At 22.9% G+C, this 13702-nt stretch overlaps 7 protein-coding genes across 7 annotated transcripts, besides 35 other annotated features; 4 read left to right on the forward strand and 3 right to left on the reverse strand.

Moving 5' to 3' along the window:
• Window positions 1-145: 145 nt before the first annotated feature.
• Window positions 146-1264, reverse strand: CMU_025280 (meiotic recombination protein rec12, putative; the record flags this gene model as incomplete). Its single annotated transcript, XM_002139835.1, has 1 exon — window positions 146-1264. The coding sequence occupies one exon, from the start codon at window positions 1262-1264 to the stop codon at window positions 146-148; it is 1119 nt and encodes a 372-aa protein (XP_002139871.1).
• Window positions 1265-1681: 417 nt separating this feature from the next.
• On the forward strand, window positions 1682-3184 carry CMU_025290 (uncharacterized protein; the record flags this gene model as incomplete). Its single annotated transcript, XM_002139836.1, has 1 exon — window positions 1682-3184. The coding sequence occupies one exon, from the start codon at window positions 1682-1684 to the stop codon at window positions 3182-3184; it is 1503 nt and encodes a 500-aa protein (XP_002139872.1).
• Window positions 2557-2579: a sequence feature (AT_rich).
• A 157-nt stretch (window positions 3185-3341) lies between the features above and the next one.
• Window positions 3342-3364: a sequence feature (AT_rich).
• A 295-nt stretch (window positions 3365-3659) lies between these two features.
• Window positions 3660-3687: a sequence feature (AT_rich).
• A 222-nt stretch (window positions 3688-3909) lies between these two features.
• On the forward strand, window positions 3910-5403 carry CMU_025300 (uncharacterized protein; the record flags this gene model as incomplete). Its single annotated transcript, XM_002139837.1, has 1 exon — window positions 3910-5403. One exon carries the CDS (start codon window positions 3910-3912, stop codon window positions 5401-5403), a length of 1494 nt encoding a protein of 497 aa, XP_002139873.1.
• A 26-nt stretch (window positions 5404-5429) lies between these two features.
• Window positions 5430-5530: a sequence feature (AT_rich).
• A 36-nt stretch (window positions 5531-5566) lies between these two features.
• Window positions 5567-5632: a sequence feature (AT_rich).
• Window positions 5633-5771: 139 nt separating this feature from the next.
• Window positions 5772-8266, forward strand: CMU_025310 (uncharacterized protein; the record flags this gene model as incomplete). Its single annotated transcript, XM_002139838.1, has 2 exons — window positions 5772-7245; window positions 7419-8266. 2 exons carry the CDS (start codon window positions 5772-5774, stop codon window positions 8264-8266), a joined length of 2322 nt encoding a protein of 773 aa, XP_002139874.1.
• Window positions 6404-6446: a sequence feature (AT_rich).
• Window positions 6521-6665: a microsatellite.
• Window positions 6824-6922: a sequence feature (AT_rich).
• Window positions 6958-6995: a sequence feature (AT_rich).
• Window positions 7007-7028: a sequence feature (AT_rich).
• Window positions 7306-7349: a sequence feature (AT_rich).
• Window positions 7475-7498: a sequence feature (AT_rich).
• Window positions 7579-7662: a microsatellite.
• Window positions 8093-8118: a microsatellite.
• Window positions 8123-8160: a sequence feature (AT_rich).
• Window positions 8267-8340: 74 nt separating the features above from the next.
• Window positions 8341-8598: a sequence feature (AT_rich).
• CMU_025320 (uncharacterized protein) lies at window positions 8585-9532 on the reverse strand (the record flags this gene model as incomplete). The annotated part of the gene is made up of 1 exon (XM_002139839.1): window positions 8585-9532. One exon carries the CDS (start codon window positions 9530-9532, stop codon window positions 8585-8587), a length of 948 nt encoding a protein of 315 aa, XP_002139875.1.
• Window positions 9356-9437: a sequence feature (AT_rich).
• Window positions 9523-9673: a sequence feature (AT_rich).
• Window positions 9674-9719: 46 nt separating this feature from the next.
• Window positions 9720-9747: a sequence feature (AT_rich).
• CMU_025330 (1-acyl-sn-glycerol-3-phosphate acyltransferase protein, putative) lies at window positions 9744-10655 on the reverse strand (the record flags this gene model as incomplete). The annotated part of the gene is made up of 1 exon (XM_002139840.1): window positions 9744-10655. One exon carries the CDS (start codon window positions 10653-10655, stop codon window positions 9744-9746), a length of 912 nt encoding a protein of 303 aa, XP_002139876.1.
• Window positions 10447-10485: a sequence feature (AT_rich).
• Window positions 10656-10680: 25 nt separating the features above from the next.
• Window positions 10681-10703: a sequence feature (AT_rich).
• A 40-nt stretch (window positions 10704-10743) lies between these two features.
• Window positions 10744-10768: a sequence feature (AT_rich).
• A 65-nt stretch (window positions 10769-10833) lies between these two features.
• Window positions 10834-11002: a sequence feature (AT_rich).
• Window positions 11003-11039: 37 nt separating this feature from the next.
• Window positions 11040-11084: a sequence feature (AT_rich).
• Window positions 11085-11262: 178 nt separating this feature from the next.
• Window positions 11263-11471: a sequence feature (AT_rich).
• A 15-nt stretch (window positions 11472-11486) lies between these two features.
• Window positions 11487-11514: a sequence feature (AT_rich).
• Window positions 11515-11526: 12 nt separating this feature from the next.
• Window positions 11527-11624: a sequence feature (AT_rich).
• Window positions 11625-11713: 89 nt separating this feature from the next.
• Window positions 11714-11802: a microsatellite.
• Window positions 11803-11839: 37 nt separating this feature from the next.
• Window positions 11840-13378, forward strand: CMU_025340 (DNA primase, large subunit family protein; the record flags this gene model as incomplete). Its single annotated transcript, XM_002139841.1, has 1 exon — window positions 11840-13378. The coding sequence occupies one exon, from the start codon at window positions 11840-11842 to the stop codon at window positions 13376-13378; it is 1539 nt and encodes a 512-aa protein (XP_002139877.1).
• Window positions 11902-11977: a sequence feature (AT_rich).
• Window positions 12064-12095: a sequence feature (AT_rich).
• Window positions 12120-12205: a sequence feature (AT_rich).
• Window positions 12296-12384: a sequence feature (AT_rich).
• Window positions 12640-12701: a sequence feature (AT_rich).
• Window positions 13378-13679: a sequence feature (AT_rich).
• A 7-nt stretch (window positions 13680-13686) lies between these two features.
• Window positions 13687-13702: part of a sequence feature (AT_rich) that runs on past the window's edge.

The raw sequence follows: 13702 nt of genomic DNA on the forward strand, positions 1-13702 counted from the left end.
TTACAAGCAAGTTATTTCTCTTTTCAACTCAATCTACCATGAAGTACCTCTCAAACTTAGCGCCTCCCTTTTCATTAACAATTGTCATACCGTTCCTGTAGCAATATCTTGATCTTAAAGGCAACTTTTAAACTTACAATTTAGTTTATTCGGAATATTTGTAACTATATTCTTTGTGATATTCAAGTTCATCTGTATTTATACTAGCTAACTTTTCTTTTATTACCTCTTCAACCCAATTTTCAAGTTGCTCTATACAATCTATTTCATATTCCACTCCATCTAATATGATTTGTTCACATATCTTGATCCACTGAACTCTTATACTACTAGATACTTCAATACAATTTTCAAAACGTTGCTTGACCATATTTATTCTTACAATATTACTTTTTGATAACTGAAATATACTCTGTTTATGTATTATCCCATTTGCTAATTGATCAGCTACTCTGGGTAGTGGAAATGGTAGTATCCTATTTACCTTAAAGTCTGAGTCATACCAAGCACTATTTTGGGATCCCATAATATAAGTTGCGCCTATTGTTAAACCATATGCATCATAATCACAAAGTATCCAAAATAAAGTTTTGTATGGCAATATATTACACAACTGATAGAGTAAAGCTCTTGTAGGTAAATCTGAGTAACCTTTAGCCGTTAAAAGTATGCATGAATTATTAAATGCTTCCAAAAAATTACATTCCAATAATCGTTGAAAAACAGTATCCTTTTCAATAATCAATACAAAGTTAATATTTTTGTAAATATTAATTCTCCAATTATTCATTAATCTACATATATAAGGACTAATTGAATGTCCCATGCTTTCGATTTTTGATAGACAGTCAAATTCTATTATTTTATTTCTATTATGCTTATCTCCCGAGAGATCTGATCCAAATACTGAAATTGGACCTCTAATCATCCCTTTAGATGTACTTACAACATTTAAAAATTCTCTTGGAATACGAATTAGTCGAGTAATCATAGCTATAGTGTTGTTTGAAACTGTCTGTTTTTTATATAAACTTGGGTTACTGTAAAAAATATCTCTAAGAGTTGCATGATAACCTTCTGACACTAATCCATGTAGAGTATTAGTTATAGATATTATGCAAGTCATTTGATATACTTTTGAATAACATTGATACTTTTTTGTATTCTTAAATAATTTAAATATTAACCACTCTAATTGGCAAACTATATTATTCTCGGAGAAATGACTTAAATCATCACTTTTTAATGCATTATTCTTCACCATTCAGATTACACAAAAAAACTGCAATAGAACTAAATGTTTGATAATTGAATCTATAATAACCAAGAAATATTGAAAATTTACCAAATTCACATGTAACTATACACATTTAAATTGCATGCATTTTTTACAAAGTAGTGTCAGAAAATTCAATTTTTGGCAGATTAAGCGCCAAAATATATGTCGCTCGACAATCGATACCTGAATAATACCAACTCTATGCCGGCATCAATAAATATATGCCCGGTTTGTAGCAGAGAATCACTTCAAAGTAGTTTTAATTACGTTTTTTGTCCAAAGAAATACCTAAACAAGCTAGCGGAAATATTTGCATATAAATTCTAAGATTAACTTTGGGCTTTCGCATGTCTTTGGTAAAAAAAAAGAATCTCCTACTTAAAACTGGCTTGATGTAAATATATGTGGCAAAATTTTTCATTAGATAAGTCTTTTGGTCCAAGTCCATATGGACTCCAAGATAATATTCTGTCGAGTGATTCTGCAGGAAATTCTTCAAGTTACAAGTCAGCTCTAGAATTTTTCCAACTACCTGAGAATTACAAGCGTCAACAAAATTATAGACGATTCCTCTCATTAGACAACGTACTACCTTGGCCTTGTAATCCTGAAGAAATATCAACTATCAATGTAAATACCTCTGAAAATTTCAAGATGACATCTGTTATAGGGAATGTATCTGGAATTTCTAAAACTTCAACAGCTGACTCTTCATTTCTTAATATATTCAGTACCTCACCAACTAAAAGCGATGTTTCAACTGCTGCGCCATCAGCTGGAAGATCACCTATTTGTGATATCTCTATAAGTAGAGACCATTTAAGTTCAAGAACATCTCTCCTTAGCTCTTCTAGAGCTAGTTACTATGACTCTTATTCTAGAGAAGTCCCACCACTACCATACAAATGTTTTGATAATAATCAAATGAATGAATGTAACCTTGTGCAAATCAATAATCTGATAAAGGCCTTAAGTCCATCATGGGTTTTATGTATAGATGTAGCTTCAATTCTACTTACTAATACTGACAATAAAATGGCTCTAAGCAATATTGGTCCGAAACTTTCATGGTTTGCAAGGGATGCCTTAAGACAAATTAAACAAAAGAAATTATCAAGATTTATTAGGGACTACAATACTTTATTTGACATTAGGAGGCCATCACCTTCTCATTCCGCCTTGTATGTGACACTTAAATTTCCTTTACCAGGGATTGTAGAACAATTTTTACCAATTGTAATACAACTGAGAAAAGCTGAAAATGAGAAAGAACAAACTATAAATAATAATTTAAATTATTGGAGTAATGGAGAGGATATCCGTGAAAAAAGTGACTCTAATTTTTCAGATATTAAGATGGAAAATAGATCAAGTATACCAAAACGCAAGAATACCGAAACAGACGACTCAATCCGCATTTATGAAGAAATTCCAAATACTGTTAAATCGCAACAAGCTTATGAATGTTGGCTATGTGTTAGAGAATTTGCAACTGTGTTGTTGCATCAACCTACTCACACAATGGAATTGCGTGAAATTGGAGTTTTGATGTCACAGAAAGCAAAAATACAAGCTAAGAGAAATAGCGCAAAAAAAAATTACAAATCATTTTTACTTTCATATCCAAATCTCTTCAGAATATTTGGGAAAGATGACAATCATTCAATTCAGTGGATTGGAACTTATCAGGACTTTATTAAACTGAATTCTATTAAATATGTACCACCACAGACAGATGAAGAGCTTTTCAATATACCTACTTTAAATCAATCCCATACTCAATTCTTATTTGGACTAAATAATGACTCGTCTTTAATTGTGGAACCTTCTGAAATAGATTACTCTAACCCGGGTGAATTTAGAAACTGTTCGAATGTGGGCAATCAATGTTTCTTGTTTAAATAAAAAAGAAATTCATGCTTTTATTAAGCATTCAGTATTATGCAATCTTTTTGGTGTAGAAATTTGGTAGCTAACGTAAACGTTGAGGTTTAGGTTAAGCTTGTATGTATGAATACTCTCTTTTTTTTATGTCATTTTTTATACTGATATGTACACAATCTTTTAAATAATATTATTTATTTAGTATATCCTTTAACAAAACCCTCTATATTACAAATTCTTAAAAGAAAAAAAAAGTGATAATTTTAACCAGAATATATCTTAAGTATCTATTTTTTTTATGTAATATTCTCTTATAATCTCTATTAATATAGTGTATACAATACTCCAATCAACTCTATAAATTTCCTTTATACAATTATAACTATTCCATTCTGTACAGCGCCACGTAATTGCAGACCGGTAATCACGTGCATGTATACTATTCCACGTCATTCTATCCATGTTATTAACTTCTATACCCACTTAAAATGTTACCTTAAAAAAATAAAAACATTATTTAAATTGGTATTTAGTTTTTTTTAGAGTTAACTTAATTCCTAATTAGTGTTATTAATTATAGCAGATATATTTCCTACATTTGAATATTTAGAAAGTTGTGGGTATTAAAATCAGAGACGCGGCGAGTTAATTTTAAAGCTTATATTTGGGAATAGTGTAAGAAAAAAAGTAATCCTAGTATCACTTTTAAGTAGAATTTTCATTATAAATTCTTTACTAAGACAGCCATGAGCACTGAGGATTCTAATTTGGCTAACATTGTCAGTATAGCCAAAAAGAAGTGTAATTTCCAAGATGGAAACAACCTAGAATACTCTTCTCTAGCAGTAAATAATACAAATGATATAGAAAAGGGACAACAAAATTGTCATGAAGTTCTTAACAAAAATCAAATTTATTCAGTTCTATATAATGAACTATTCAATTCCAAAAAGTGGTTTATCTTTGATAATACTCCAAATATATCTATAAAATTATTTTTCAGCATTACTTTTTACTTTATTGTAAGTTTATCGATAGTCTTTTTAAATTATCAAATTTTCTCTGGGATGGCTCATTATCCAATATTTGTGTCATGGTTTCAACAACTTGTTGGCCTATTGACCATGTATTTATTAGGCCAGTTAGCTAAAATTAGTCCATTTTTAAATAATTATATTGATCATTTTGAATTGGAATTTGGTATTATTAAAAAGGTTTGGTTTTTATCTTTGGCATTTGTAGGAATGATAGCATTTAGTAATACATGTTTAAAATATGTCTTAATTTCAACATATCAAGTAGCAAGAAGTACTACAATCTTATTCAATATTATTTTAGCATATATTGTATTAGGGCAAAGAACTTCATTTAAATCAATTATAGCATGTCTTGTTGTGGTTATTGGCTTTATAATAGGCGCTTTAGATCCAACAACCTTAAGCCTATTTGGAGTAATTATGGGTATGGGGTCTTCTGCTGTACAGGCAATTTATAATGTATTAATTAAAAAACACTTAAATACAGTAAATAATAATCAACTAACTTTACTTACATATCAACTTTATCTTTCTTCAGTTTTATTTATTCCATTAGTACTTATAACTAAAGAATACGAATGTGCAGTACTTTTATATCCTATCAATGGATTTACATCTAAGACTATCCAAATTTGGTTTAGTTTAATACTTTCTGGTTTACTTTCAATATTAATAAATTTTGCAACATTTATATTAATAAAAGTTACTAATCCTGTAACATTTAATATAGTAGCAATGTGTAAGGCTTGTGTACAGACTATTGGTGGTATACTATTTTTCAATGAACCTATTACAATCCAGTCATTTCTTGGAATATTACTGACTATTCTTGGTTCATATTGGTATAGTATTTCAAAAGATTATTTTGAAAAAAGTAGTACAAATGAACCTTTAAGTTCTAGAAAAAATCTAGGAAATACAAACCATGATATTACTAATAACACATGCAAAATTGTAGAGTTTGTAGAAATAAATCAAATAAATATTAATAATACTATTGATGAAATAAGTGAATCCGAAGATGAAGATAAATATATTGAAGTTTTGAAGGTTGACAATAACAAAATATTGGCAGAAAAATCCTTTAAATACCATTCCAATTATAGTACAGATACGAAGTCTACAGAGGATAGTTCACAAAACTTAGAATCAGATAGTTCATCAACAATTTCAGTAGATGATGGCTCAGGATTTGATGAATAAGAAGTTTTACATAATAGAAAAATTGGAATAATATTTAAAGAAAAAAAAAAAAACTTAAATATTAATGTATAAAAATAGTAGTCATGAATAAATTTATTAAATAAATTTGATTTTTCTTTTTTTAATTCATTCTATATATTGGAATTGTTATTTAGAACTTTGGTATTATTAATAATAATAATGAAAAACTATATAATACTCAAGTTAAATTATTATATCTTAATAAATTCTAGCTAGTCAAGATGGATCCAGATTTAGTCTACACACAAAAAGCGCCAAATAGTTATTCTCGATTACCCAGGTAATAACATCCTATGAACTATCAAAGAATTGAGAAAATAAAAAAATTTAAGAATAATCAATGATTGATGGAAAATTCAAATAATTTCGATACTATCTGCTCTTATAATAATAGAAAGTATAATAAGAAGATATTAGTACCATTTTATTATTCTAATACAGAAAATACAGAATTATGGAAACCTAAACATATTTTAAATAAATTGACAAGTATATCTAAAAATAAATACTTTGTAGATAATATAAAACAAGAATATAAACTTAATGTAAATATAATATTTATAGTATCTTTACCTAATGGGATTCCTAAAGAAGGACTTTTAATTGTTGGAAATATAAAAGGCCTTGGAAATAATAAAATATCAAATGGACATTATTTAATACCCATTCATCATGATGAAGATATTCCTCATTGTTGGATATCTACAAAACGTATTAATATAAGAAAATGTACTGAAATAAAACTTTCAATTTTTCGCTATATTAAACATTACTGGAAAAACCCTATAGTTATTGGTGAATTAGAACCTCATTCTGTATATAATCTTAATGATGATATTGAAAATAATGCACATGTTGAATATAAAAGGACAATTGAAATACCTAATAATAATAAATATGATTGCTATATTATTCATCTTCAATATAATAATCCTAATTATATTAAAATATCACCAGTATCAAATATATCTCATATATCTAAAATAAAAAAAGAATTATTTAGATCTAAATTTAAAAATTATGGAGATAATATTGATGAATTATTAATATCTAATATTATTTCATATACAGACTTTGATTGTAACCAAGATTTTGGTAATAAATCTAATATTGATACTTCTAATGATTCATTAGAAATATTAATAAATGATAAAATTGACAATTATAATTTAAATAAAGAAAAAAGTAATGATATTATTAATAGAAATAATATTAATAAATATATTGATATTGATAATAATTCTAAACATTCATTAAGTAATGAGTTGAATAATACAATTGATGATAATGGTATTTGTAATTTTATTAAAGATAATTCTACAATACAAACAAATTGTCAATTTATTATTAATTCAAAAAGAATAGTCAAAGAAATATCTTTAAATATTGGAGGTAATTCTAATAATTTAGATATTAAAAATACTTTATTTTTTGAAGACAAAAACTTATTTAATAAGAATAATAAATCTAATTCTAATAAAATATTTACTAATAAATTGCAAAATTTTCCTAAAAAGTGTCATTTAAAAGAAGAAAATATAATAGATATTAAAATAAATGAATTAATTAATGATGGATCATCATTATTAAAATATAAATTATTACCTAAATCATTAGATAATAAATTGTTCTATGAATCTTTTGAATCAAATTATTCTGAGGAATCTGATGTGGAGTTTCAAAAACAAACCATATTAGAAAGGATATATAGAACAAAACAAAATGTAAATAAATTTCGTTCTGTACAATTTTATCCAAATTATATCTCAAATTTTTGTAAAAGTATTTCTAATAATATTACAGAAAAAAGTGATCATGGTTGTAAGAAGTGTCTAAAAAATAATTCTTGTGATAGTGACTTGGAATATTCTAAAGATAATGATTATAAAAAAATATTAATTATAATTATATAAAGAATAATTTATCTAATTCTTATGGTAATATTTTATCACCAAAAGGAAATTCTGAATCTTTAAAATTTCAAAGAATATTAGGGAAAGCGGATTATCTTTTAGAAAATATAATAAATGAAGAGGAAATCGAAAATCCCAATATAAAAATAAATAATATATATGACAAAAATACTATTGAATTGGATAGTTTAAATATATATCCTAGAAAAAGTATTCAATCAATTGAAATAATAGAAGATTTATTAATAGAAAAATCAAATAATTTAAATGAACATATAAATAATATAAATATAGAAATTAATGAAGAAAAAAAACAAATTAATAATAGTGAATTAATTAATTTAAGTATAATTAAAACTAAAGCAGTTGATATTTTAAATGATTATGAAAATTTTGATAATTCTTATATAACTAGATTAGAATTAGATCAATTTCAATATAATAAAGATTTATCATATTTAAATGATAGTAATATATTTGATAAAGGAATAGGAAAGAATGATTTATTAGGTAATTATCGAAATATTCAAGAAAGTAATATACAAGATAAAAATGATAATAAAGAACTACAAAATGAAGATCATTACAAAGAATTACAAAGTGAAGATCATTGTAAAGAAGTACAAAGTGAAGATCATTATAAAGAAGTACGAAATGAAGATTATTATAAAGAAGTACGAAATGAAGATTATTATAAAGAAGTACAAAATGAAGTCAAATATTTAAATAGTAATTATAATCAAGTTTCAGATATGAATAATGATAATAATTATAATAATAAAAACTTAAATATAAAATTACTAAATAAAAAAAGAATTAATAAGAAATCTTATCTAATAAATACCTTAGATTTTGAAAAAACAATCCGTCCCTTTGCTATACCTTTATGGTCAACATCTTGGAATAGTATATCAACATATAAATTTTGAATAATTCAAATAATTCATAATATATCCTGTCAAAGATATAGATATGAAGATGAAGATTAAAACCTCACTTTTTCTTTTTTATTTTAAATAAAATAATACTTATTTTATTAATTTCAAATTCTTAAAGAAAAAAGAAATATAGAGAAAACAATCATTTTATTATCTATATAAACTAGTAATTCCAAATTTCTTTATTTTATAAATCAATAATAATATTTAAATTTATTTTATATTAATTCTAAATTAAATTTTAATTTTAGATTAACTATCTTATCACAAAATATTAAATTAATATATTACAATAAATTTGTTATCTTATTATCTATTATTATCTTCCCTAACTAAATCATTATCTTCACAAAATGTTTCATTCATTCTATTATCACTAGTTCTATATTTCAATTTCTTACTTGTATTATAAATATTATGGATGAAATATAATGTACAAGTAATACCAAGTATTAAACAAATTATAATTGCTATTATAATTCCAAATTCAGTTAATGTTGGTAGTATTCCGTATTTAAGATTTTGTCTATAACAATACCGTTCAAATGAATCTATTTCTAATTTAGATTTTGTAAATGGTATCTCAGAATTAGGTAATACCCAAAAAATTTCACTACTATCTTGATGAAATGGATATTCTAATTGTTGTATTAATATCATATAATATGTAATACATGAATGATGAGATAATCCTATTAAATTCATCTCATTCTTCATATTTTCAAATACTTGACGATGTTCACGTTCATTGTGATTTAATGGATTAATCGCATATAAATGAAATAAAACTTTATTTGGTAAATCTAAATATGAATTATATTTTACAGTTATTGATTCATTATTTCCATATGGTCTTGATAATTTAGGAGACATTAACATTATCTGTTTATTAATAGTTGGTCTATTTAAAACTACAAATGGTTTTGTAATTAAACCATTTTGTAATAAATATTCCATTGTATTATTTGGATTATTACCAATTATTAAATATGAACCAGCTTCTAATTCATTTGGTATTACAAGATTATAATATCCAGTATTTGGTAATGTATAAATTTTATTGGGAATAGAAGATAATTGAAAATTTAAATTATCATTATTTAAAAAATTTGATGTTAATAATTTTGTTTCATAGATGTAAAAATTTATAATTGTTAAATTTGCAAAATACCCAGAATTCCAACTAATTGATATAGACTCACCATTTAATAAGTCATGATTATTATTAACTAATCTAATCTTAGCACTAATATTCATTATATATTTCTATTTTACAATATATCTCATTTTAATTATTTCTTATTAAAGTAGAAAAAGTAAATAAAAGAAATATAATTATTTAAAATATTGATAAGTTTATAATTAATAAAAATAATTATCATATATGTTATATAAAATCTTCAAATATTAGTTTCTAATTATTTAGATTTATCCCAATTCATAGTTTTTTTAAAATATATTTCTAATATTATCCAATAATACCATGTCCTCTACTACTAGCCATTCTTGATATAGGTTGTTCAAGTTCTGGATTATAAGTTGGACAATATTTTAATAAATCTAACATACTATTTTTAACTATTTCCTTTAACTCTTCAATATTAGTATCCTCTGTTAATTTAATTGGATCACCATAGGCAACATATATAGTACCAATGTCCATAAGTGTTTCACCTAAAGGCCAACAAGTCCAATTATTATGCATAACTACTGGAAGTATTTCACATTTATTTTCAATAGCAAATCTAAAAAAACCATTTCTAAATGGTTGTAATCTTCTTAATTTTGATCTTGTACCTTCAGGAAATACTACTTGTCCAAATCCAATTTCTTGTAATTCAGTACAACGTTTAAATAATAATTGAGTAGTACCAGATTTAACACCCCAACCACTCTTATCACCAGTAAAGTAAATTGGCATGTCATATGTCATTTGAACAACCCAACCAACAATTGGTATTTTAATTAAATCAGCTTTATATACATATTTTAATTCCCATGGAAAGTGTGAAGAACAAATTATCCAAGGATCAGCAGATGATAAGTGATTTGACATAAGAATAGTTCTTCTAGGTTTATATGATTTAGGTGGATTACGTACAATTACAACTTTCCAAAATGGATTTAACCAAACAACAAGTAGATTACACCAAAATCTAAATGCCATACCCATAATTTTAATTTTAAAATATTCATTAGTTAATAAATATGGAAATAAGAGTATCCAAAATGTTACTTGTGTAATAAATCCAAATATTACTGCTAATATAATCATCATATATATATATATAGATACAATAATCCTTAATATAGTAGGTGTTGTTGATTTCTTAAATTTATTTGGACTTACTGAAGATTCTCCAGATATTGAAGAACTCATTCTTATTTATCTTTTTTCCCTTTCCAATTATTTTAATTTTATAATTATCCCTTATAAATATTGTATTACTTTGTTCCTAAACTAATACAATATTTATAATTTATATTATTTTAGCGCTATAAATTAAATTAGTAATAATACGTCAATCTGTCTCTATAAAAAAAAAAAAAGGTATTGGATATTATAATAAAAAATAATTCGATACTTTATAATTTGTTCAATTAATATTCTAATAATATCTCAATAATATTTAATTTAATACTAATTATTATATATGTTTAGTAAAAAGACTAAAAAGACTAAATATTATTGAGATATTATTAGAATATGATAATTTTTTTTAATATCATATTAGATGTGACAATAATTTTACAACCTAAATAGTATATTATAGTATAGTATATATATATATTATTGTTAATTAAATATGAGGTGTTATCTTGTAACAATTATTATTAAAGGAGAAATTTTAACTAATTTAGATAGACTTTATAAATTGTATGGGCGCTCTCTTATGCATGTTTGTGCATGCATGCAATGTTATAATTGTATATAATTGTTGTGTGTATATTTATATCTAAAAACTTTTAAGAAAAAAAAGGGAAACAATAATTTATAATATTAATTATATATAATTAATTATATATAAATGGAAATATATTATAAAAAAAAAGATTATTTTATTTAATAAAAATACTTTGATAATACTATTATAAATAATTTTATATTTAAAAAAAGAAATGATAATACTAAGTTATATATAAATAAATAATTTTATATTAATTATTAAAGTGTTTTTTTAAATATTATAAAAATCAATATTGTTACCCCTTATTTTTAATAATAAATGTATAATAAACCGCTAATTTGGTATTAATATCTAATTTAACAAATTAAGTAATTTCATTATTTTATGTAAAAGTAAAATTATTTTGATATATTTTAAATAATATTTAAAAATAAATAAATGATTTCTGGAACTAATATAAATTTAATATCTACAGATATAATTAATCATAAAACTTCAAATAAAAATATATTGATAGGTAAGAAATAAAATTATTATTTTATTAAATATTATTTATTTTATTCTTTTTTTTCTTATCTTTTTAATAATATTATATATTAAATTAATAATTATTATTATATCAAAAATCTATATTCTAATATTTAATAATGGAATAATGGATATCTTATTATTAGATTATGAAAATAATATGGCTAGTAAATGTATATTTCCTGAATGTAATTATATATTATCAACTTATAATGATTCTATAATAATAAATTTAGATATAAAATCATTAAGTATTAATAAATTTGAAGAATATATAATGGATAGATTATCAATACTTCATTTTATAGATAATAAATGTAATAATGATGATAATAAATCATTATTAGAGTCAAATAATAAAAATATTATTGATTTATATTTATCAGAAAAAGGATTTAAATTACCAGATATAAATAAAATTATTAATAAAGAAAATTCACAGATAAATAATATCAATAAATATTATGAAATTATTGAAGAAATATTTATTAAAGATGCAATTAGTCACTTTTTCTTAAAATTAGTTTATTTAAATAATCGTGATAAACAAGATTGGTTTATAAAACAAGAAATTAGATTAATGATATTTAAATTATCTAATATTATTAATAGTAATGTATTTACAAAAAGTTATAATATTAATAAAAAAATAGAAATAATTAATAAATTAATGATATCTAATTTTGGAGATAATTACCCATTCTTATATTATGATGATATATTAAATAATAAAGAATATGAAGATATATGGTATAAAGCTATAAGTATTATACCAAATGGTAATAATATTAAAAGATTATTAAAAGTACCATTTTGGCCAGATGGATATAATTTTATAAAATATCGACGATATTTTATAAAAGATGGTATATGTTATATTCCTGAAAATGAATTAGAAAATCTATTTATTTCAAGATTTAAGAGAAGTTTAATTAATACAATTAATTTATTGAAAAATAATGAATATATTTTAAATAAATATATATATTCTGATTTACGTATATCAGGATTTTTAAGAAATATTGGAAATTCATATTTAGGATCAGATTATAATTATAATGAAGATATTAATGATTTAAATATCATTGGTAATAAATTAGATATATCTAATATAAATAAGTTATCAATAATATCATTTCCATTATGTATGAGACGATTATTTGAATATTTAAAACAAGATCATCATCTTAAACATTGGGGTAGATTACAATTATGGTTATTTTTAAAAGGTTGTGGAATGAATTTAGATGAACAAATAAAATTATGGAGATCATTATGGATTGATCATACATCATTTGATAAAGAAATTAAATATAATATAAGACATGCATATGGACAAGAAGGAAAAAGAAGTAATTATTTACCATATCCATGTAATAAGATTATTAATGGCTTACCATTACCAGGAAATGGACAAAATCATGGATGCCCATTTAAAACATTTGATATAACAGTATTAAAGAAATTATTACAAAATTATTATGGGAATTTGATAGATTCTAATCAAATTCAAAATATTACTAATTTAAGTAAAATAGGACATTATCAATTAGCTTGTTTGGATTTATTTAAAATTTTACATCCTGATTCAAATGCTCAAGGTATAGGAAATCATCCAAATTCATATTTTAAACAAAGTATGATTTATTGGAATAAAAAGAATTGATTTAATATTATATTAAATAATATTAATTATTATTCATAATTATTAGGACTAATCTAATTTTAAGATTAAGATCATTAGAATATATATTAGATTTATTATAATGGGAATATTTTAATATTAATATTTTATAAATAATGTAAATAATACAAATTGTAAATTTATTTCAATTTTGTTTGTATGTTTATGTTATTATTATTAATTATACTTTGTACTTTATACTTTATACTTTACTTTATTAATTTAAATATAGTTTGGAATAAGTAATAAATATACTAATATAATAATTAAATTATATATTATAGAATACCTTTAATATTTAATTTA

The sequence above is a fragment of the Cryptosporidium muris genome, genomic scaffold (genome assembly GCF_000006515.1).
Source record: "Cryptosporidium muris RN66 scf_1106632353999 genomic scaffold, whole genome shotgun sequence".
In the NCBI taxonomy this organism is placed as follows: Eukaryota; Apicomplexa; class Conoidasida; order Eucoccidiorida; family Cryptosporidiidae; genus Cryptosporidium; species Cryptosporidium muris.